Source organism: Columba livia, chromosome 7 (genome assembly GCF_036013475.1).
Source record: "Columba livia isolate bColLiv1 breed racing homer chromosome 7, bColLiv1.pat.W.v2, whole genome shotgun sequence".
NCBI classification, from domain to species: Eukaryota; Metazoa; Chordata; class Aves; order Columbiformes; family Columbidae; genus Columba; species Columba livia.
Window position 1 is genome coordinate 35,679,470 of NC_088608.1, and position 23,297 is coordinate 35,702,766.

General features: G+C 53.7%; 1 protein-coding gene across 5 annotated transcripts; it reads left to right on the top strand.

Annotated features, from left to right (window-relative positions):
* The first annotated feature begins 80 nt into the window (after positions 1-80).
* LOC135579887 (maestro heat-like repeat-containing protein family member 7) lies at positions 81-21,474 on the top strand. Of its 5 annotated transcripts, XM_065069268.1 has the most exons (17): positions 81-3,388; positions 4,985-5,209; positions 11,795-11,960; positions 12,221-12,294; positions 12,393-12,542; positions 12,729-12,883; positions 13,233-13,380; positions 13,595-13,782; positions 13,872-14,009; positions 14,583-14,697; positions 14,989-15,126; positions 15,346-15,522; positions 15,655-15,810; positions 16,151-16,255; positions 16,674-16,776; positions 17,065-17,121; positions 17,430-21,474. In XM_065069268.1, the coding sequence occupies exons 2-17, from the start codon at positions 4,991-4,993 to the stop codon at positions 17,636-17,638; spliced, it is 2,298 nt and encodes a 765-aa protein (XP_064925340.1). In that variant the 5' UTR covers positions 81-3,388; positions 4,985-4,990; the 3' UTR covers positions 17,639-21,474. The 5 variants fall into 5 exon arrangements, with proteins under 5 accessions (XP_064925340.1, XP_064925342.1, XP_064925339.1 ...); XM_065069270.1 differs by having other exon boundaries at positions 81-9,674; XM_065069267.1 differs by having other exon boundaries at positions 81-5,209.
* Positions 21,475-23,297: the final 1,823 nt, after the last annotated feature.

Here is a 23,297-nt window from a genome sequence, read left to right on the forward strand (position 1 = left end):
GGTGTCCTGCCATAGGTGACCCAGGACAGCATCCCTTGCGAGGCAGGACGACAGGGTTCACCCCTGTGTGATGGAGGTTGTTGCAAGCTGTGCAGTCAAGGTGGTTAGAAGACCTTCTTCTGTGTATTTCCCTCCACAAGAGGAAGGCAGAACCCCTCAGAGGCTCCTACAAAGGAGCTTTCTTAGCTTGTACCTGCTTTGCCTTGGTCCTGTGAGCACACTCAGGTCGAGAGCCCAGCCTGGGGACCTTTGTCACTGCCTTTGGTGACAGCTGAGGCTTACAGGGATGGAGAAGGGGCAACTGAGCTTCCATGAGTTTGGCATGCTGCCTGGCTTGGGCATTAGGCTCTGACTTTCCTGCTGCCCCTGCCTGCAAGAAGTCCTCTGCTCAGGGGGATGCGAGCTGCTGCTGGGTGATGGTCAGGCCTCAGAGAAGAAAATTTCTTCTGCATCCAGATGCTCTTGGTTCTGTACTGTTGTCCCCTGTGATGCTGGGGACTGCCACCTGCAGGACATGTAGCCTGGAAGAACTGAAGGTGAAGCCATCGTTGGGGTGGCATGCAGCCAGCCCACCCCAGAAGGACTCACAGGCTTTGGAATGCCAGGAGCACCCCACCCATCTTCCAGCTCCTGCCGTGGACGAGTTTGCAGCCTCACAGGTACCTGGGGGCACTTGCCAAAGTGCTGGGGAGGTTGGTGGGCTGGGCCGGACTGGACTGTGTGGTGGGCACATCTGCTGCCTGTCTGCTTCATGAGCATCATCTCTTTATTGTGGGAGCACCTTTGGCCAGCTCCATTAGGTGATACCACCTGGTCTTCAAGGTGGTTTGTGGATTTGTACACGCTGGGGATGTGGCATTTCGAAGGGCTCATGAAGCAGCCTGGAGGTTGGTTGTGACTTCTCTCTAGAGAAAGGAGGCTTCATGTGCCCATTTGGTCCTTTGGGAATCCAACATGTGGAGAGAGGTGATAGGGTGGGATGGTGAACCCCAGGCTCTAAAAACAAGCTAGTAGGTTAAAATCTGCTGATATATTTAATATTTAAATCTCAGAAGGTTTGGAGAGCTGGTACTCAGGGGTGTTAAAAGAATCAGCTGAATCTCTGGTGATTTGAGTATCTGATGATTTTAAAGGAATAGGGGAAAAAGCAAATATTCTACCAATATTTAGAAAGAATTGGGTGGGGTAACTAGAGACCAGAAGGTCAGGTGGGCTTTATTTTTTTCCATTAAAAAAGAAAAAAAAAATATCATCAGAATCGAGTTTAAAATGAACTGAGAAATTTGATGGAGAAGTGTGAGCATGTGATTACGACAGAGTTCTGTGAGAGGTTTTTGCTCAGCCTGCATGACCTGATTTAAGAAGGTATCTGCAATGTGCAGAACCAAAAGCCTCCCCTGGGCTGCATCAGGAAAGATCTCTTTCCCACAGGAGTTTGAAATGAGACCTTTGCTCAGGTGTTTTTGGTAAAAGTGCAAAGTTTTCTATGAGATAAATTGTGCAGCATTGTATATATAAAAATAAATATAATTATTTAGAGATATATGGAAATATAAAATGTGTTCATAAAATGTTTATTTAACATGTCTTTTAAGACAAACTAGCTGATACTGTTCCCTGGCATTGTCTTTTCAATTGGGAAATTAGAAAACAGACAAACAGAGGTTTGTTTTTCTGCGTATCAAATTTTAGACCATTCCTACCCCTACTTGGCACCTGCTTTTCTAAAACAAAATAAGGTAGTGTTGTAACATTTCTCAAATTTGATGGAGACATGCTGGAAGAATTAGATCTTTTACAGTTTCTGTGCTCTGCTCTCCTATTTCTCCCTTTTTCTTCCTAAGGAGTTTGCTATAGACAGCACCACGCACACTGATGGGCATGGAGGAACAGCCACTCTCAGTGCTGCAGCACAGGCACTGGAGCATCCTTGCAGCTGCAGGTCACTGACATCCAATGGTCCATTGAATGAGTCCCAGGCACTGAGAACAACATGACCACTAGCAAACTTTCTCCTTGAGCCAGGTCCTGGTTGTATGGGCAATCATACCATCACCAAGTAAGAAATCTGACTGGTTTCTCCTCTTCCTCTCCACTTGTTTCCACAGCCTCAAGACCTTCTCTGCAGCCAGAGAGACCTAGGGAGGACTGCAGCCCTCCTGGCTTTGTCACCATGGGTGCTGGTCTTGACCACAGCATTAATTTGTCTGGTGCTGTGTATCTGTGAGGTCTGTGGAGCAAAAGCCATTATCTCTGCAGCAGGAGGTGCCCTGCAGCAGGTGTCCTATGCTCTCCAAGGAAGCTGGCACATCCATAATTCATGCCCATCTTCATAACAGCTGCTGCTTGTCCTCCCCTGGGCCTTATGGCAGTGATTTGCAACACACCTAGCCTGGGAAGCCTGGCTGGAGCAAAACCTCCCATGTGAGCTGCAGCAGAGGAGAAGCCACTGTCTGGCATCCTGGCATCTGCATCCTGCCCTGAGCTGTGGTGGCAGAAAGGGGGGTCAGGCACACATGTCGTTGTGTTCCTGTTCATGCACCCAGGATGAGCACTGTCTTGTGGGATCCATTCACCTGTGAAGAGCTGGATTTAACCCAAGAAAGGTGTGAGAAAATAGTATGGAGGGATTTGGGGGCACTTGTGTAGCTGTGGGCTTGTCTTTATCTGGGGGAAGGGCAGGAATTGCTGCGGTGCCTCCTCACAGCAGGGCAGGACATGTTTGGGTGGCCGTGTTCCAGCTGTGCTGGGGAAGTGACAGTCCTACACCCGCCATTCTGCTTTGCCTGCACCCTCCTAGTCCTGCATGCCCCGGACCTGCTATCGACTCTGCCATGTGGTTGTGGGCAGCCAAAAATACATAACTTACATGTGGACCCAAGGGAACTTACTGTTAGTCAAGTTTTTGTTTGAACAGCCCAAGCAAAGACTTAAATTTAAGCCCTGTTTATAGTCCAGTCAAGCCCTCTCAAGGAGCAGCCCCTGGTGTCCCCTCACCTGTGGCAGAGGATGCGGCTGACCCAGAGCCATGGTGAGAGCATCGGGGCTCTGTTCATGCCCTGCTGGGTTATAACTGGAGGGAGCAGATTTAGCACTTTTAACGGCATGCACACAGGGGAGAAGGAGAGCAAAGGAGATTTATTTTTTTAATTCTGCATCTTTCTCCTTTACCTACATGGCCATCATTTTCCCAAGCTGCAGGAAACTCTGGGCAGGGGTCTGCAAGTCACAGCCTGTGGCAAAAGGAGGCTCCTGCTTCAAGCCAGCTGGGAGAGGTAATGTCTGATGCTGCCAGCATCCACGAGGCTGAAAGCACCGGTCCCCAGACAGCAGCACAGAGGCTGGGAGCAGGTGTCTCCCAGGGCCCCAAGGCAGCAAGGAGAGCAAGGTAAATATTTCCATAAAAGCTCAGCCTGGTGTTTGCCCACACCACTTATTGTGCACCATCCATTATACATGGGGGCTGGAGCCGTGGGCAGTAGAGCAGAACACGTTGTGATGGTTTGTGCATTAAATACAGATGAAGGAGGACGCGGAAGGTGCTGTTCGTTCACGCCTGGTCCGTGTCCTCTTCACTGGCTACAGCTCAGTGCCAGAGCCATGCTGACCTCCTGAGGTGGATGAGACATCCCAGGCCGGGCTGGATGGGGCTCTGAGCAACCTGATCTGGGTGAAGATGTCATTGCAGGGTGCTTGGCCTAAATGAGTTTTGATGGTCTCTTCCAACAAAAACTATTCTATGATTCTATGCTGAACTCCAACGTGCATCTGCTGGTGCTGGAGTCACCCGTGCCTGGTTACTTTAATGCCATTTGCTGGCTATAACCATGTATTGCTGTCCTCACCCCTTCTCCTAAAGTGTGAGAAGCCTGTTGTTCTGCAACTCCAAGTAGTTTCTGCCTTTGCTAACAGATGTACTGTTGTTGTTATGTTGCTGATATGTCTCCCAGATGTCTTTCCACTGAACAGAGGTGTTCTAGGGCTATTTGGTGTCATGGTGTCCCATGTCAGCTTTGAATTCCACACCCGCTCCCAAATTTCATTAATTCTTCTCTTTCAGCTGTCAGCAGTGGTTGCTAAACCCTCAAACACATCTGAGAGGATTTCCAAACTGAGCAGGTGGACCAAGTGTCACATCTCCCTTGCACAGTCCTCTGCGTTGGTGCTGGGCTCCAGCCCTGGCTGTTCCAGCCATCTCTAGTGGTTTTAACTCTCCAGTGGAGGAAATGGCTCCTGCAAGCTTGTCCAAGAACATCTTGCACCTCTGAGCTTGCTGCTTTTTCAAAGGACGGTTCCTGCCAGAAAAACCCTTGGCTTGGAACGTGAAAGAGCATTAATGTTTAAAAAAATCTCAGCCCAAGCTGACAGTGGCCTGACCACACAAGAGAAAGGGACCTGCTGCTCTTGAGGGAGAAAAAGAAATCCATTTGCACATTGGCCTTCTGCAGAATCAACAGCTGGCATTACTTTGCAAAAAGCAGAACCCAGCAGACAAGGATCTGGCAAACAAACAGTACAATGTCTGCACACAAAGGGGAGAAGCTCAGAGACGTGTTGAGCTCTACATCAACCCTAGGGACAGAAGTGATGCCAAACCTGTTGTCCTTGCTGCTGATCAGGCCAGCATGCTGCATAGTGTCTTCAGAAGGTCCTTGCTTTTGCTCAGATACTGTTGTCTTCCTGTGGGGTCAATGGGTAGAGTTACTTGAGCTAATTAGTGGAGCATAACAGACATGCTGAGCTGGACTCCTCTGAGGCCCTCTCTAAGTTAGTGATCCCATGTGGTTCAGTTCATCCCCAGATGGAATTCAGCTGCATTTTGCCAGGCCAACTTCACCTCTGTATAGAAGCCTCTGCAGACACAGGCTTCTCTTCTGCCTCTGGAGAAGGAGGGAGGCTTCATGAGTTTGATCCTAGGGTTTGCAGATTTGCTCCTGCCCTGTAAGTATTTGCCTGCAGTTAATTCTGGAGTTGTTTTCCCAAGGTGTCCATGTGCCTGACAGCAGCTGACCTGGGGATGTTTTTCCCAATGCGGTCAGGAAGGAAACAGTCCTGGGAGTGTGGTGGTGCAAAGGGACTGGGCAGCCTCTGGCAGGAAGACAGTTCCTGCAGCGAAGGAGGCTCTGAAGAAAGGTGGAAGAGAAGACAGGCAAGACTGTGGCAAGCTGGAAGAGGAACAGGCCAAGCATTCTACTCGCTGGCTGTGGAGGTAATCTCGTAGTTAGTTTAGACTCCAGCTGGGAAGCAGCTCTTATCCCAGTTTTTGCAATATCCTGCCAAGCCCTTGCTCCAAATCTGCTCTCACTGGCCCTCAGCGAGGCAGACCACGTGGTGAGAAGCTGCCAGCATCAATGGAGGTGAAAGACCTGTGCACTGTTCCATGCTGCTGGGTGCGAATTTTGTGCCTTGCTGCCCATCTCAGAGCGCCTGGGAAGAGGCTGTGGGACCGTGGTTTTGTTTTGGTTTTCCATGATACTCAGATTCAAAGACAGAAATGGAGCAGTAAGATCCATGCTTCCTGATGCTGAGGAGTTCCTCACTCCCCAAAACCATCTTGCACAAACATGGGAGATCCTTCTCATGGGAAATGCTCCTTACCAGAATGAACAGCAAAAATAGACAGCATTTTAGGCTTTCTTGTGCTGATAATACGTGTGGTGGAGCTGGTTCACTTTCTGAATCTATGTGAACACAAGCAAAATCCAACCTCCTTGTCTCTGTGTTTCACTGAGTTCCTTTGCACACAAGCTGTTCAGAGGGGTCTAGCATCACTGCAGACTGGGTGGCATTTGGGCACCTTCTGCTTGCTTTTGGTCTGTGCCCTGGAAATACATGAGAAGGTTGAGAAGAAGCTGAAATCTGAGCTCCTCCCTGCTCATCAGCAGTGGTGGCTGCTCCTTCAGCACTGTAGGTCTGTAGTAAATTACAAGCTACTGGTGGGACTTCACAGTCATGGATCATATCTCCTGGGCACACTGGCTACTTGCTCGAAGCATGTTTTGGGGGGCAGTTGACCCCACTGATTTCCTCAGTGATGCTCCTCAAGCAGCAAGACCAGATCCCACAGGACTTGAATCCTTGTCCAGTTTCAACTGTATCTAGCTTTGATTTGGTGGGTTCTCAGAGCTGAAGCACTCTTTGGACTTCGGTTTGCTTCTCTGTTTTCAGGATGAAAAAGTAAAACTCATGTGTTTGGGAGTGTTAGAGAGGAGGGAAACTTGGTTTAAAGCAAGCTTTGCCTTCCTAGCCAAGTTCTTTAAGCAAGTTAAGTCTCTGTGTCCCTTGAAGTACATTGTGTGGCTCCAGGGGGCCATTGTGGAGATGCAGCACTGTAAAAATGCAGATTTCATGGAAAGCCTTATGCACTGTGACAATTTAAAGTATGCCCGAAGGGTGTTCGCTGAGGCAGAAGCACACTTTATTTGAAGCACATTATGAGTGAGACAGCAGAACAATTTGTTTGCTGGAGATGGGCAGTGGATCAATTAAGCAGAGCAGAGGGCACAGAGCAAGTCAGTTTGCGAAAGGGCAAAACACAGAGGTGGTGGCTACATCCTGTCTGGCTTCCAGGGTGTCCCTGTCTTTTCTGCTGAGATGGGGTTTTGGTGCTGAGCTTCAGGATTCCAAGCTTGGGGCATCTGTGCTTGCACGTGGAGAGTTGCATTTCCCGAGGAAAGGGCTCACGGTTTTGTGGTGAGGTACCAAGCTTTGGGTGCCCTTCCGAGTGCATTGGGGCATCCCCTTGTCTCTACTCTTCCTCCTGGTTATCATTGTGCTGTGAGTCAGCTGCTACAACCCAGGACCTGCTCTCCAGGTGGTAGTAGCTCAATTGGGGCATTGATTGCATGTAAATACTGGGAAACCAAGGAATGGTGCAAGCATATTGTGTTGTCTGGGTTTGGTGGGGTTTTTTGTTGTGTTTTTTGTTTGTTTTGATTGGTGAAGGGAAGAGGCTGGATGCATGGGACATGGGATTTTAGTTTATCTTCTTTTTGAGAAGGTGGGAATTTCCTTTGCTAAGGTAGAAGGCAAAGTGCTCAGCACTACAAGATCTTATTGGATGACAAAACCAAATTTTTTAAAAAAGAAAGTTAAATACCTGAAATCTTCCATCAATTTTTTTTTTCTCCCATGGCCTATTTGAAAGTAGCTAGGAAAAAAAATATTAAGGTCCTTCAGCCCAGCTGCTTAAAATTCTTTGGGTGTGCATGTTTTTGTGCTGACTCTGTGCACAACCTAGAATGGCCTCACAGCTCTTTGTGTATGGGCAGCACGAACATTGCAGCTCAGTCAGGGACAGCTGACCTGAACTGACCAAAAGGATATTCCATCTCATATCTTGTCATGCCCAGCAATAAAAGCTCAGGGAAAGAAGGAGAAAAGGAGGACATTTGTGTTTATGGTGTTTGTCTTTCCAAGCAACCAGTACACTAAGGCCCTGCTTCCCAACTCCTCTTTTTTCTTTGCTTGCACATGCAGCTTTTGTTCTCCCTGTGAAACTATCATTACTTCAGTCCACAAGTCTTCTCAAGTTTCTTCTATTTTCCTCCTGTCCTGTGAAAGACAGGAATGAGCAAAAGGCTGGGAAAGTGTCTGGCTGCTAGTAGTGGTCAACCCACCACACTTGGTTTTATGTAATAGAATTATATAATAATTTTGGTTGGAAGAGACCCTGAAGATCATCAAGTCCAACCATAATCTACCTCTAGCACTAAACCATGTCCCTATGTCTGTCTTGGCATTGTCTTCCATGGAGCGGAGTATGTGACTTAGTCTTCTCAGGAGTGTAGTATCCATCACTAAGCCTTTTGTTTTCCACGAGTGAAATGTGTCCTGTGTGTGCTGAGGAAGTCATGTCGTTAGGAACCACAGCATTACCAACGTGAACCAGGCAAAAGCAGGGCTTTCCAACAGTCCTGCTCTGTGTTACTGAGTCTGTGAGCCAGAGAAGCTGCCCCAGCTCTTCTGAGCCACTTGCTCAAGTATCTGCTTTCTGGGATTTGAACTGGCAATCTGACCAAAGGAACCCAGCCAACAAGGGATCTGCCTGGGCAACACAAGGTTTGCTTTTCCTTTCACCCAGATGTTATTCCCCCTTTCCCTAAGGGCAGGGCTTGCTTTGGTGCAAAGAGGGCTAGCTAGGACAGACCCAAAGCAATATGCATGGAATAGGCTGCTGAAGGTATCTTTTCCCTTACTTAGCAATTACACCTGAGGTGTTCTGCTGTCTGGTTAAACGTAGCATGTTGTGAGGCCTGGTACTGTTGCATTCCCACTCCATGAGAGTGCAGCTCCCCTTGCAGATCACTCCATTGATGTGATAACACAGTCATCACATTATACTTCATTCTTACGTTTAGTTTGGCTACTCTGAGATTTCAGTCCCTAAAACTCCTGCTGTCATCTGCAGTGGCTGAGCATCCCCAGCCCCAGTGACCGGCTGTGAGCTGGTAGATGGAGGCGTTTTAACCCTTGGTCTCCTGATCTGTACCAAGATCTCTGTGGTCACCACTTTCAAATTTTTCAACCACCTGTTTAATGTGTACTCTCAAAACGCCTCTGCTGAGTAAGCCCAAAACTCCTCCAGAAGTAATAAGAGAGAAAGCTGCTGATAACCTTCTAGGCTCCTTGGCTTTTCCCACAAGTTTCCCCTCCATCCTGGTCCTAGAAATCAGCAATATGTGGGTTTCAGCTCAGACCTGAAATGCAGACAGCACAGCAGCTGTAGCAATAGCCTTTCCTCTGTGTAAGTAAACTGGTTATCACTTAACGAGCCACAGCACTTAATGAATTGTGACATCGGCAAGTCTCTTTGTCTAAACTGAGCCCTGGGCAAACAGCTGCCAGAGGCAATTAGAAACTCTGTTTTTTATTAATAACCTTGTCAGCAGGCTGGTTGTTCTGCTTGTTTGGGTTTTGTTGCAGTCTGTCCTGACACATGGTGACGTTGGTGGCAGTGATGCCAGACACTGCCCTGTGAGGTGGGGGAGATGGAATCCCCACCTGGCCAGACATGTGGGGACACCATGCAGAGGCTCCTCTTTGTGCCATGTATTGCTCTGGCCTTGCACTTCTCTGCACGGTGCCTGTGGCTCAGTTCTGCCCAAGAACCACAACTAGGGGCATGGGCTGTCCAACAGCCATGAACCACCTCATTGGTAGCTCCCCCCTGTTCTGAGACCCTCTTAGGGAGCGTGGTGAGGTGATGCTGTGGGACCAGCATGAGATGCAGTCTCTGCCTGCCAACAGCAGAGCCGTACTCCAGCAGAGACGGGAGAGAAAGCCGCATGAGGTGCAAAATGTAGAGGAGGCTGTGGGGGGAGAGATGCGGCCCATCAGTAAAATGCACACAGAAAATAGCCTAATGAAACAGGTTGTTTCGTTGCAAAACACCTTGCTGGAAAAAGAAAGGCAGATGTACCCAGAGCAGAGGCAAATGCACTTGACCTTCTGATAATTTTATATCAGGCTATGTGCAACTCTAACTTCTATCAAACACCTCTTTATTTTCTCTCCTTCCCTGGTCTAACCTCTGGGGAAAGGGCACATCTAAAAGCCCCACAGTTCTCTCAGAGAATTAAATCCGTGTTGCTTCCTTGCTAACCTTCTTTACTTGCCTTTAGGCAGCACAGGGATAAGTTAAACTCAGCAGCTCTCTGGATTTGATGACAAAGGTAAGAATACAGAGGATGGTTTGCCCTACAGACTGCATCCCTTGGAGATGCTGGGAAGCAGGACATGCACTGACAAGCCAGTTATCTTCTCAGACACCAGCCACATCCAGTGCACACATGGGAACCAGGCTGAATTGCTTGCATTTTATACACCAAAGAGATGTGTGCGGGATCTACCCGTAGGCAGGTCCCTGTCTGCGTCAGGTAGACCACGGAGGGCTATTCAGCTGTTAGGGGCCGTGAAGAACAAGACAGTCTCACAAAGCTTGTCCATGCAGGTCTAAAGGCCAAGGCTGCATCTTGGTGACCTCCTACAAGAATGTAGCAGAGAGCTCCTAAGTACCAACACGGCAACACGTTTGATGTCAGAAAGTCATGGAAGTGTTCCCTGTAGTGCACTGATGCTGACTCACATATTAACAAGCAAGCACTGAATCAGGCATGTCAAATTTTGGTTCCTTAAACGTAATCAAAAGTTAGGATTTACTGTAGGTAAAAGTGCATCACTGTGATTTTCTGAATGCTTCACTTCCATTTGACCTGATATTTATGTGATTGTGTGGCTGTGGTACTTTGATATCTGCTTGGATTATTTGGAAATTAAGCATTTTGCTGCATTTCAACCGTACTTTGGGAGAAAGCTTGTTCTGGGAATGGCAGGTGCATTCTCTCTCACCCCTTGCCTTATCTGTTTAGCAGGGAAAACTCTGATTTGTAACCAACAGTTTGGTCTCAGTGTTTGGAAGAGATATACGCACAGGACTGGCAGGGCTAGTCAACATTTACCTTTAAAAAAATTCAGAGGGGGAACTAGATGTCAAGTACAATAAATGTTCAGTGAAGAGTTTCTTGTTTCCAGGGAAAATGCTGCCATTTTTGACAAAATGAAAATTAAAGGAAGGTGGCTTATGGCTTTCTCTCCAGAATTTGGAATTTATTTTTGACCTTTTCTGCATCCTCTGCTCTACACATTATGTTTTCACAATCTACAGGTGAAGGTCTTAATGAGTTTTTATCCTTTGTTTTTGCACAAGTGTTTCTCCCAGCTCTAGGAAATGTCCCGGTGCTCTTCCTGTGTTTTCCTTGTACTGTTTCCTAGAGTCTTTTTTTGAAGAGATGTGTTTGAAACCCTGAGTAATGCATCTTTGTGCCTTAGTAGCAAGCACTGAGCCCAAGTGATTTAAAGCAAAGATGGCCGGAGCTCTCTGCCTCTCTGGGGCTGGGATGTCAGGGGGGTTGGTTGCTGCAGGAAGGCTGTTTACCCTGCATTCTTCCTAAATTGCAGTGGAGGCACAAGGTGTGGTGTACCCATGGTGTACCCATGCCCAGGGGTTCATCAGTCTCAGCCTGAGAAATCTGAGCGCTGCTCTAGGAGAGCAGCACACGAGTTTGACACTTTAGCACAGGATTTTGATACGGTAGCACGGGAGTTTGCTACCGGTTGTTTGCTTTTTCCCCATGACTGTTTGCCCTGAGGCAAAGCTCTTTCAGGCCCCAAACCCAGCCATCCTGGTGTTCCATGAAGCACAGGAGTTACTCCTACACTTCTTTTGCCCGTCTTTCTCCAACAAGTGGGTATTGCTTTGATCCCCAGTGTCTCCATGGCATGGGAAAAGACTACAAAAATGGTATTTGTGCTCAGAAACCATTGTCCAGGCACGCAGTGCGGTAGGAAATGTGACCAGAAACCACTTTGCACTTGTTTCTGCTGCTGAAGCCTTTAATGCTTCCAACAAGAGCAGAACCCAGAGCTGTGGGGATCCCTGAAAAACTTGTCCTTGGAGATGTCCACAAACGTTCTTCCTGCAGTGACCTGCCATTTGTGCCTCTTTAGCCGGCTCCTGTGGAGCTCCTTTGGTGCTGGGTCACTGTGGGGTGGGTTTGCTGGGCCGGGGGAGCCCCAGGTCACACGCCTGTGGCACCGTGTCACAGGGCCCTTTGTGACCCGGAATGATAAAGGTGCTGGTGGCACAGCAACCACGTCACTGTGCCCGGAGGACACGACGGGACAGGACAGGAGCGAGAGGAGCTGCCAGGAGCCCCTGTGCAGAGACCTTGTTCCCTGTTGATCCGTGTCTACCGTATACGACGCTTTTCTTACACGTCTCACATCCCTGCAGCAGGAGCCCTTGAGGCCAGACAGCAGCAGGATGGCGTGGAGACCCCCATTCATACCCAGGGTGGTCTGGCTGAGTGATAAGAGTGAGGACGAGGAGGAGAAGGGCGCTGAGGCTGCCCCAACATCGCAGCATGAGGAGGTGCAGGAGCACCAGCTGCTGCAGGCAGGTCAGTGGCCGGGCTGGGCCTCAGGGCGAGTGGCTGCAGCCGGCTGGGAACATCCCCATGGATATCCCCAAGGAAAGAGGGGACAGGGCTGTTCCCCACGCTGGGCTCTGGCCATGCTCCATCCACGGGCACTCCCAGCCCCAGCCTGCGGCCAGAGAGACGGGGGTCAGTGTCCCCACCAGCCCCTGTCATGGGGCTCATCTGTGTTCTCCAGCCTCTCCCGCAGCCCCTCAGCTCTGCCCACGCTTGGTCTTTGCCAGATCCCAACTGGGAGCTGCCAGAAGCGGAGCAGAAGCAAGCATACACCCATGTCCTGCACAACCCCAGAGCAAAGGTACCCGCAGCCAGCCCTGCTCTCGCAGCCCAGCAGAGCACTGCTGTTGGGCACTCGGTATGGCATCCTTCTCTTCCCTGCCGTTCCTTCTCCCGCAGGTGTATTGGGAATCCTTCGAGCCTAAAGACCGTGAAGGCTCCACCGTCGTGGTCGCGGAGGCCATGACAAAAGCACTCACCTACGACGCGGAGGCTGGTGCTGCTCTGCTGGATATGCTTGTGGAAAGCGAGATCTCCACTTTGAAGCAGGTAAGTAGCCTGTGGCCAGAGTTGGAGCCCACCCAGGGATCCTGTGGCCCCTGAAGCCGGCTCCGCTGGGCTCCCAACAGCCTTCTAGGCCAGCACACTGTGGTGGGAAGGGCAGCACTTGTTGGAGGAAGCTGGGGAAATGTTTTCCTCCGGCAGCACTCCAACTCTCAGCTGTGCTTCCTCCAGGTGCCCAGGATTGTGCGGTGCATCCACCGGTGGTTCATGACCAACACGGAGGAGTCAGTTGAGCACAGCCTGGACAACACCCTTGTGGAGCTCACCGACGCGCACCCCCATGATGTGGTGGTGGCCCTGCTGCGCTGTGCCCCGTCGTGCGACCGGTACTGGGAAACCTGCCCTGAGGGCTCAGGGCTGCCCAGCCTTTAGAGCCCATCGGTCTGCACAGCCCGTCCCGTGCGGGCTGGCAGACAGATAGAGACTTTCAGGACCCCCTGGCCCCTCTATTGCCCAGCCCTGGCACGTCAGCCCCAGAGCCCGCTGCCGTGCTCCCCCTGCCCACCAAGGCACCGCTGCTCAGCCGCCTGCTGCCCGCAGGGGCAGAGCCGCTGGGTGCCGCCTGCGAGGGGCAGCGGGCAGAGCCAGGGCTGGTGGCCAGCCTGGGCCCCGGCGGTTGCCCGGGCCCTGGTGCTGTGGCCAAAACCCCAGTGACACGGAGCTCTGTGCCTGCAGAGCCGCTGCAGCCATGTGGAGGATGATGGTCACCACCAGCATGACCACAAAGAAGGTGTTCCGGGAGCTGCTCTGCGTGCTGGAGGACTGGCCGCTGCACAGCACGTCCACCTGTGACGGGGACCAACAGGACGTCCTTGCCCTGGCTGTAAGTGACCCGACCAGGCTCAGCCCCAGGGTCGCCTCTGCGGGCGGTTCTCCATCGTCCCCTGCCACTGCATCTCCCGCGGTGGCTGGAAACCCGGGGCAGGGGCAGGTTTAGGAGCATCCAGGCCAGGCGCTCCCCTTGCGTCCACGCTGGGGCCCGGCCACAGTCTTGTTTTGACACTGAGCGCGGTCTCTGGCTGTTCTGTTTTCTGCAGGCAACCAGGGCTCTGTGGGAGATCCTCCGGATGCCCAGGTGCCCAAGAGGGCTGAAGGTGCATTTCCCTCGCCTCCTCCTGGCTCTGCTCTTCCAAGTTGTGTACAGCACAGAGCAGATGCCAGACGAGGTGGATACTTTCTGGAGGGAATGCCAGGAGGAAGGCGGCCTTCCCACCAGCCCCAGCAGGTGCTCCATCCCAGTCCTCCCAGCCCTGCCATGGCCCTGGGCCTGGAGCCAGGGCTGCCAGCGTGACCTGGGCTTTGCTCTGCACACAGGTTTATAGTGCTGACTGTGAAAGCACTGCTCTGCCGTCTGGGCTATAGGCTTGTAGCCTCTGAAGTGGAACGTAAGCGTGGCTGGGACACGCTCCTCCACGCTGAGACCCACCACTGCGCAATGGGGCTGCTGGCCAGGTGAGAGCCCCCTTCTCCCTGCTCCCCGTGCCATTGGTGCCCGGCAGACGGGGCACCCCACACAATCCCCTTGGTGCTGGGTGAGAGGGACTGGTCTGCGGTGATGGCCCAGCAGACTGGCAAAGGCTGGGAGAGCTGGGTGCAGAGGAGCAGCCACCCCCCAAAGCGCCGGCGTCCCCTCCCGAGGGCCTGGGCTGACGGCACAGAGCCGGGGTCTGTCTGCAGGCAGCACCAGCCAGGGCAGCCGCCGCGGCGGCAGGATGTGCTGAGGGCCGGGGACGAAGCCTGGGGGACGAGTCCCCATGGGCAGGAAAGGGGTCTCTGAGAAAGGGAAGGCTTTGGGGTGGGAAGGGTGTTTTTTTCCAGTTTCCTCCCCAAAAGGAGCCTGCCTGTACTGGGCACTGCCTTTCTCCTGGTGAGGGGTGTGGAAAAGACCCGGGCCTGTGGGAGCAAATGCTGCTGCTGGCTGGAGTGGAGCACAAAGGGGTCTTTGGCCCTTGGTGGGGACAGGGAGTCCCAGGAGAGGTTTGCCTGCCATGCTCATGGCCGATGGTGCCTTTTTCCCCTTGCCAGAGAGACCCATGGTGTCTCAAGACACTTCAGTGCCTCTGTGGCGTCCTACCTGGTCGAGCTGCTCAGCAAGAAAGAGCCCCGCTGTGAGCTCCCTGCCATGGCGTTCCTTGTGGAGGTGAGCCTGATGGCGAGCGCTGCCTCGCTGAGCTGCTTCCCACCGCTCTGCCCTCTCGTAGCCGCGGCTGCATGGGGAGCCCAGTCGGTGGGTGTGGGGCAGAGGGTGGGCTCCTCTGTGTGCCCTTGGCCCCCTGCTGCTGGGGGGACACTTGCCTGTCCGTGTTTTGTGCCCCCCTTGCGCCAGCTCTCGCTCTTGCGTCCGCGGCTCCTCGTAGGACGAGCAATCAGAGGCTGCTGAGGGCCGGGGTCCTGCCGGCCGGGCACCCCGTCACTGCTCTGTGTGTTTCAGATCCTGGGCTCCCCTGGCCCAAACGTAAGGGCTGAGAGCTTCCTGCAGCTTGTCCCAAGATACCTGCAGAGCAACTGCAGCATAATGCGTTCCCTGGTGCTCAAAGGCCTCACCGTGATCTGCGACACACCGTGGATGGTGAGCAGGAGGCAGCGGCTGAAGCCGTGCTGGTGCCGTGGGGCTGGGCAGGGGTGCTGGCTAGCGCAGCGGCTTGGCCTTGGCTGGGCTGCGGGAGCTGTGGTAGCTGCTCCCAGCTCTCCTGCCTCCCTGTTCACGTGCCCGAGTCCTTCGGCGTCTGGGCTCTGAGGCAGCAGCGTGGGCTCCATCTGCCACAACTGCTCCAACTGTTCCACGCAGGTCCCAAAAATGCGGTTCCTGGTGCAAAGACTCACGGATCTACTGCAAGACACAGACATGGATATGGTCAGGATGACCCTGTCTGTGCTCAGCAAAGTGATCCAGGGCCCAGGCTTCCGATTTTCCACCCCCATCGCACTGCAGCTGGCTCAGAGGCTCCAGCCACTCTTTGACAACGTAAGGCTTCATGCAGCCCCCATGGGTGCTGGGTGCTGGCAGGAAACCTTTTGCCTTGTGGATTTTCAGACCTAGGACCAGGTGCACCTGAGGCAGCCGGTGCTGAGCTCTTGCCCTCTTCCTGTCCACCAGGAGTCCTGGTATGTGCGACATCTCTCCGTCAGCATCTTTAAAGAGGTGATAGAGCGTGTACCAGATGATGGAAAAAAGCCGCTGAAGACGCTTGTGCACCAGAGCCTGCTCCCCCTGATCTTCCACGTGTTTGATGAGAACAAGGCCGTGGCAGCGGTGAGGATTTCTGACCTGCTGGTGTCCCCATGGGAGGTGGCTCAGCCGCCTCCTGCCCTGACACCTCACAGACTGCAGAGCTCCAGCCACCTCCTGGCCTGGGCTCCAGAGCAGCAGCTCTGGGGGACGTCTGTCCTGCTGCCCCGGCAGCACCCGGTGCCCGAGATGGGGGTTGCCCTGCTCCTCTGCCCGAGCACCAACCTGCCGGCAGACGAGTTCCCCACCTGCTGCATCTCCTTGCCACGGGCCAGCACAGGCCCTGAGCCTTGCCCAGGCGCAGGGGACGCAGGTCCCGTGCCCTGGGCAGTGGTGCCATCTCTCGATCTCTGCTGCTCTGCAGACCTGTTGGGGTACCCTTCTGCGAGCTACCCCGTTGCTGAAGAAGGAGAAGCTCAGGCAGGCGGTGGCAAAGGATCAGCGGATAGAGGCGATCGGCGAGTGCCTGGTAAGGATGGCCGTGAAGCCCCAGCCCCAGCCTGGACAAGCCCCTAGAGCCCAGTGTTTGTGGCTGGCAGCTGTGCCCCTGCCCACTGCTGCAGCCCATCGCCGCCAGCCTGCAGCCCACACACGCTCCCGTACCTCGGGTGTGCGGCCCCACGGGCTCTTCTCCAAGCTCCTCTCCCTGCCCGAGCCCAGGGCTGCTGACGGAGCCCCGGCCCAGCTGCGGGTTGGGGACAGGATGGCACTGCAGCTCCTCGGGGAGCAGCCAGACCTCTTGCTCCCTCCAGACCCGGCACCAGCCGGCTGCTGGCTGGGTGTTGTGGGTGTCCTGGCAGGGGAGGCCAGTCCTGGGCACAGGGACCACCCGGCCAGGGGCAGAGTCTGCACCAGCCCTTGTCTCCATCCCCTGTCGCTCTCTCCAGCTGGTAGAGTGCCGCAGCAGAGCAGCAGAGTACCTGCGTCAGACCCTGACGTACATGCAGAGCCCACAGGACTCCATACGAGAGGCAGCCGTCGCGTTCCTTGGTGAGGCACAACCCCCCAGGGTCCCTCCCAGCCGTGCTGCAGCTCAGCCCCAGCCCCGGGTGCTGCACGGGCAGCAGGATTCGGCCCAGTGGCTCTGGAGCCGCCACTGCCCGATGTGGGGTGCACGGGGCTCCCCGCCACCCTCTCCCTCCCCTGCCCTTGGGCATCACGCTTGGGGCAGAGCCCGGGCTCAGCCCTGCCAGGGGCAGGGGCGCCTGTGGCCGGGCTGCTGTGGGGGAGCCGCGCTGCTGGGGCGAGCAGGAGCGGTGACGGGCTGTGTGTTTCCAGGGGTCCTTGGGCAGCACATGAGGGCTCAGCCGGAGAAGTTCCGGCTCATCTACCACAGTGAGTGAGGGCAGCGGGGTGTCAGCAGGGACTGGTGGGGAGGAGGAAGGACCCTGGCCAGGGAGCTGCAATCCCTGCCCCGGCCGGGGAGGGCTCTGCTCCCTGCGCAGACGAGGGGTGGTGGGGGCAGAGCAGAGAGAGGTTTCAAGGACTCGTGGGCTATTTGTGGCCAGCTCCTTCCATCCGATCCCATTGGCCGCTGTTCCCCCTGGCCATCCGAAGAGCTGGTGGGGTGGCCCTGGCAGGAGGGGTTTCTGGTTCCCTGTGGATCCGGGCTCTAACCTTGACTCTGTTCCTCTCTGTTCCAGCCGTTCAAGGCGCAATAAACGACAAGGGCCCCTACGTCCAACGCCAGGCATTTCGCACTCTGCCCCTGCTCAGAGCTGCAGCGGCAAGTGGCTCCTCCAGATCCAGGCTGCAGCAACTGCAGAGCCAACTCCGCCAGGCGTGGAGGAGGCGGCGGCCTTCTCTCTGGGGCAATGGCTGGCTGTGCTGCTGCGGCTCCGCACAGGACTGATCCCAGCACCGCCATGTGCTCTTCCTTGATTAAACAGTTTATTGAGTGTCTGAACCTGCAGATCTCGAGTTACTGCTCTTCTGCCCTTCTGTCTCCAACCAGTGGGTCTTGCTTTGGTCCCCAGTGTCCCCAGGGCATGGGAGAAGAAGAGAAAAAGGGTTCTTGTGCTCAGCAACAGTCACCCAGGCATGCAGTGTGGCAGCAAAAGTGACCAAAACCACTTTGCCCTTTGGCTCATCTGCTGAAGCCTCTAATGCTTCCGACAAAGCCCTTGCGCAGAGCCCAGAGTTGTGGGGATCCCTGAAGAACTTGTCCTGGGAGATGTCCACAAATACTCTTCCAGCCGTGACCTGCCATTTGCTTCTTGCTGACGGGATAGTTGAGGGGTCCGAGTTGCCTCTTTAACTGGCTCCGGTTTCCTGTTTCCAGGCAAAATGCTGCCATTTTTGTCAAAATCAGTGATTACAATTTATTTTGTTTTTCAGAGGGAGCTGTTACGGCATTCTCTCCAGAATTTGAAATTTAGTTTTGATCTCCTCTACCTCCTATGCTCTACACATTATGTTTTGTCAATCTACAGGTTTTTATCCTTTGTTTCTGCACAAGTGTTTCTCCCAGCTCTAGGAAATGTCCCAATGCTCTTCCTGTGTTTTCCTTGTACTGTTTCCTAGCGTCTTTTTTTGAAGAGATGTGTTTGAAAAGCTTCAGCATGAGAATCACAAAAGCACAATGTAAGTGAAAACATGAGTTCAGAGGGAAGCGGGAGGGCAGTCCCTGGGCCCAAGGGGCAGCAGAATGGCACAGGGAGCCATCGCCAGGAAAGGGGCCCTCAGACCCTCGACCTCCTCCTTCTCCCACATTAGGGCGCGTTTCAGGTCACAGGCCCCTCAACTCCCAAGACAGCCATCTTCGGCCACATCACCATCCAAGTGAAGTCACAAACCACCTCGGTGCATTCTGTTCCGAGCCCTGTCAGTACAGGGACAGCTGACCCAGAAATCCCTGAGCTCTCATCACGGCAGCGATGGCTGGTGCCAAGGGTTCTCACCGCAGCAAAGCGAATGGCTGCTCCCATTTGAGCCGGCCAAAACTAGAGGTAAGGGCTGACAGTATCCTGCAGCTCGTTCCAAGATACCTGCAGAGCACCTGCAGCATAACGCGTTCCCTGCTGCTCAAAGGCCTCACCGTGCTCTGCGACACACCGTGGATGGTGAGCAGGAGGCAGCGGCTGAAGCCGTGCTGGTGCCGTGGGGCTGGGCAGGGGTGCTGGCTAGCGCAGCGGCTTGGCCTTGGCTGGGCTGCGGGAGCTGTGGTAGCTGCTCCCAGCTCCCCTGCCTCCCTGTTCACCTGCCCGAGTCCTTCGGGGCAGGCCGTTGGCGTCTGGGCCCTGAGGCAGCAGCGTGGGCTCCAGCTGCCACAACTGCTCCAACTGCCACAACTGCTCCAACTGTTCCACGCAGTTCCCAAAAATGCAGTTCCTGGTGCAAAGACTCATGGATGTACTGCAAGACGCAGACATGGACGTGGTCAGGACGACCCTGTCTGTGCTCAGGAAGGTGATCTGTGACCCAAGCTTCCCAGTTTCCACCCCCATCGCTCTGCATGCAGCTGGCTGAGAGGCTCCAGCCACTCTTTGGCAATGTAAGGCTTCGTGCAGCTGCTGTCGCAATTGTAAATCACAAAGGTCCAGAGGAAGAGAACACTTCTGCTGTTGGAGGTACAGCCCCGCTCCACGGCAGTGGGCAGGCGCATTACCCGGGCAGGATGGAGCAGGCATCGTGGGGATGGCATGGGGTGGGGAGCCCGCTCTAGGGCACTGAGGGGGGCAGGGAGCTTGGCCCACCCTCTCCACCCAGCCCTGCAAGGCCAAGGCCTGGAAGAAGCCCTTCCGGGCTGCTGGTCCCCTGCTGAAAACAAGCATTCCTGCCTGGGTGGACACATGCCCAGCAGAGCCTGTGGTGCCCTGGGCTTGTGCTGGAGGGATGCTCGCCAGGAGCAGCTGCTGCTGCCTGAGCTGGTACCTCCTCTGCCCCTTTCCAGGCTCAGGGCTGCCCAGCCTTTAGAGCCCATCAGTCTGCACAGCCCATCCCGTGCGGGCTGGCAGACAAATAGAGATTTTCAGGACTGGCAAAGGCTGGGAGAGCTGGGTGCACAGGAGCAGCCACCTCCAAGTGCGCCGGCGTCCCCTACCATGGGGCTGTCAGTACAGGGACATTTGGCCCAGAAATAACTGAGCTCTGAGGTTCAATCACAGCAGTGATGGCTGGTGCCAAGTGTTCTCACTGCAGCAAAGCGGATGGCTGCTCACATTTGAGCTGGAGAAGAGAGATGTGGCTCCAGGGACCGTGGGGGAAGAGGAGGCCGTGTCAGAGTGGAGGCACCATCAGCCGCATGGGATTGATGGCCAGCCCTCATGCAGCTGATGATGTGGAGCCGATGGAAGCAGATCCACCCCAAGACCAAGAATAGCCCCAACATGGCTCTCCTGGAACCACTACACCGTGCCAGGGCTCCCCTTCAAGAGGTCCCCGCAGCCTTGAACTGTAGTTCCTTCAATCTAAGGAAAAGGGTGGTGGAAGGTGGAGCCCGACTCTCCACAGCAGCACAAAAAGAAGAGCAATGGATCAAGAAAAGAAGGCAGAGAGATGGCTGATTTTGTGAAGAAGCAATAGCATAAGAATTGTGCCCTCTCAACAACCTTGTGTGCCAGAAATACTGATTTCCTCCAGATCTGTTAACCCGAACGCACTTCTAGGCAAAGATGCTGCAACGGGCAAGCCTCTTGCTACACAAGTTGAAAGAAGAGTATAGATAGATTAAGAATATTCTAAATGTTTGAAATTAACCTCAACACACTCCTAGACAAATATGCTGCCGTTGGCAAGCCTCTTACTACACAAGTCAAAAGAAGGATAGACTAGGAATATTATAAACGTTTGAAATAAAATCTTTAAAACTACAAAAAGCAGCATTCATTATTACAGACTAGAGTTCTTCAACTGAAAGATTTTTAAAATAAGCAAGATGAAAAAAAAAAAAAAACTACTATCATATTCACATCTCCAGACACTGTCAAGAAACTAAAGAACACCATCTCTCTTCTTTTACCTTTGGTGGAAGCTTTCCTTCCATTATAAACAATGTATCTCCTCTGCAAACATTAAGTTCCACTTGGACTGGAATTAGTTCCTAAGCGTTGGTGTCTCTGCACTGTCCATCTGTCCACCTTCATTATCTTCAGTGGTTTCTCTGCAGTGATTGACAACATGAGACAAGCGAAGCTGCTCCTGCACACCGAGCTCTGAGGAAGGGGCAGCACCATCCACACAGGGGACAGAGAACAGCCCCGGGGTGCTGAGAGCCCCAGCACAAGAGCTCAGAGACCCCACGGGACAACTGGTACCCAGGATGAGGCACCACCCACTCATTTTTAAATAGCAGTTTATCTTCATGATGCTATGATTATCATTAACAGAGAATAATTTTCTTTGCTAGTGCTTACAAACTCTTCTGTTCCAATTAGCATAATTCTGGAACCGATACTGTGCCCAGCTACCCTCTACTTATTGGTCATTTTTCTGCCACACAATTTGTCATTTTTTTCCCCCTCTTTTTTTAAGCCATAAGTATTTCAGTTTGATAGCCCTTTAGTATAGTAAGAAACAAAAGCATGCAACAACAGTCCACATTAAGATAGGTTTTGTATTTCTGTTGCTTTGTGAATTGCCGTGCTCACTTATTTAAGTTTCAGAGAACTGTTTTATTATTCCTTCTTAAAACTTTTGCTGCATAATTCAAACAACAAAAATAAAGGATCAGCCCATTTCCTTTCCAGATTTTCTTTCCTTAGTCTCCACATTAGTTTATGGGCACAGCCATAATTAAAAAACAAAACAAAACAACCACCCAAAAAAAACCCCACCACCAGCACATCGCCGGGGGAAGAGGGGACAGGGCTGTTCCCCACTGCTGCACAGGCACTCCCCAGCCCCCTGCGCCCCCCTCCCTGAAAGACCCTGGAACTCCTAGATGGAGACACCAGTATGGTCATGTACACGCCTATCGGACAACAGACAAGGCCAGTCACCAGCCAAATGCCTTGGTTGAAAGAAGTTTCTGGGATCACTACCAGAAATGATCAGAGCTCAGATTCAACTTAGGTTATAAACCACTTAGCCCTTTGGATCTCCTGCTGAAGCCTTTAATTCTTCCAACAAAGCCTGTGGGCAGAGCCCAGAGCTGTGGGGATCCCTGAAAAACTTGTCCTTGGGTGAGTCCCCATGGGCAGGAAAGGGGTCTCTGAGAAAGGGAAGGCTTTGGGGTGGGAAGGGTGTTTTTTCCAGTTTCCTCCCCAAAAGGAGCCTGCTGCTGCTGGGCACTGCCTTTCACCTGGTGATGGACACGCCCAAGTCCTTTGGGGCAGGCCATTGGTTCTGGGCCCTGCGGCAGCAGCGTGGCCTCCAACTGCCACACCTGCCCCAACTGCCACACCTGCCCCAACTGCCACACCTGCCCCAACTGCCACACCTGCTCCAAATGCCACAACTGCTCCTGCGGTTCCACACAGGTCCAAAGAATGCGGTTCCTGCTGCAGGACACAGACATGGATGCGGTTGGGATGACCCTGTCTGTGTTCGGGAAGGTGATCCAGGACCCAAGCTTCCCAGCCTCCACCCCCATCGCTCTGTAGCTGGCTGAGAGGCTCCGGCCACTCTTTGACAGTGCTGGGCTGGGGGAGCCCCTTTGTGACCCGCCGTGATAAGGGTGCTGGTGACTGGAGGACACGACAGGACAGGATGGGACCGACAGGAGCTGCCAGGAGCCCCTGTGCAGACACCTTGTTCCCTGTTGATCCGTGTCTGCTGTCTATGGCGCTTTTCCTACACGTCTCCCATCCCTGCAGCAGGAGCCCTTGAGGCCAGACAGCAGCAGGATGATGTGGAGACCCCCATTCACACCCAGGGTGGTCTGGCTGAATGACGATAGTGAGGATGAGGACGAGGAGGAGAAGGACGTTGAGGCCGCCCCAGCATCGCAGCGTGAGGAGGTGCAGGAGCACCAGCTGCTGCAGGCAGGTCAGTGGCCGGGCTGGGCCGCAGGGCGAGTGGCTGCAGCCGGCTGGGACCATCCCCGTGGACATCCCCAGGGAAAGAGGGGACGAGGGGACAGGGCTGTTCCCCACGCTGGGCTCTGGCCATGCTCCATCCACGGGCACTCCTAGCCCCATCCTGCGGCCAGAGAAACAGGGGTCAGTGTCCCCACCAGCCCCTGTCACGGGGCTCGGCTGTGTTCTCCAGCCTCTCCCGCAGCCCCTCAGCTCTGCCCACACTTGGTCTTTGCCAGATCCCAACTGGGAGCTGCCAGAAGAGGAGAAGAAGCAGGAATACACCCATGTCCTGCACAACCCCAGAGCAAAGGTACCCGCAGCCAGCCCTGCTCTCGCTGCCCAGCCAAGCACCGCTGTTGGGCACTCGGTGTGGCATCCTTCTCTTCCCTGCCGTTCCTTCTCCCGCAGGTGTATTGGGAATCCTTCGAGCCTAAAGACCGTGAAGGTTCCACTGTCACAGTCGCTGAGGCCATGACAGAAGCACATTCCTACAATGTGGAGGCTGGTGGGACTCTGCTGAATACCCTTGTGGAAAGCGAGGTCTCCACTTTG

Excerpts from the sequence above, each read along its gene's own strand:
- LOC135579887 (XM_065069267.1), top strand. The coding sequence starts at position 4,991 with ATGTGCCTGACAGCAGCTGACCTGGGGATGTTTTTCCCAATGCGGTCA. Across the intron at positions 12,884-13,232 it reads TGTGCCCCGTCGTGCGACCG|AGCCGCTGCAGCCATGTGGA; the intron begins GTACTGGGAAAC and ends CTGTGCCTGCAG. Across the intron at positions 14,010-14,582 it reads GCAATGGGGCTGCTGGCCAG|AGAGACCCATGGTGTCTCAA; the intron begins GTGAGAGCCCCC and ends TCCCCTTGCCAG.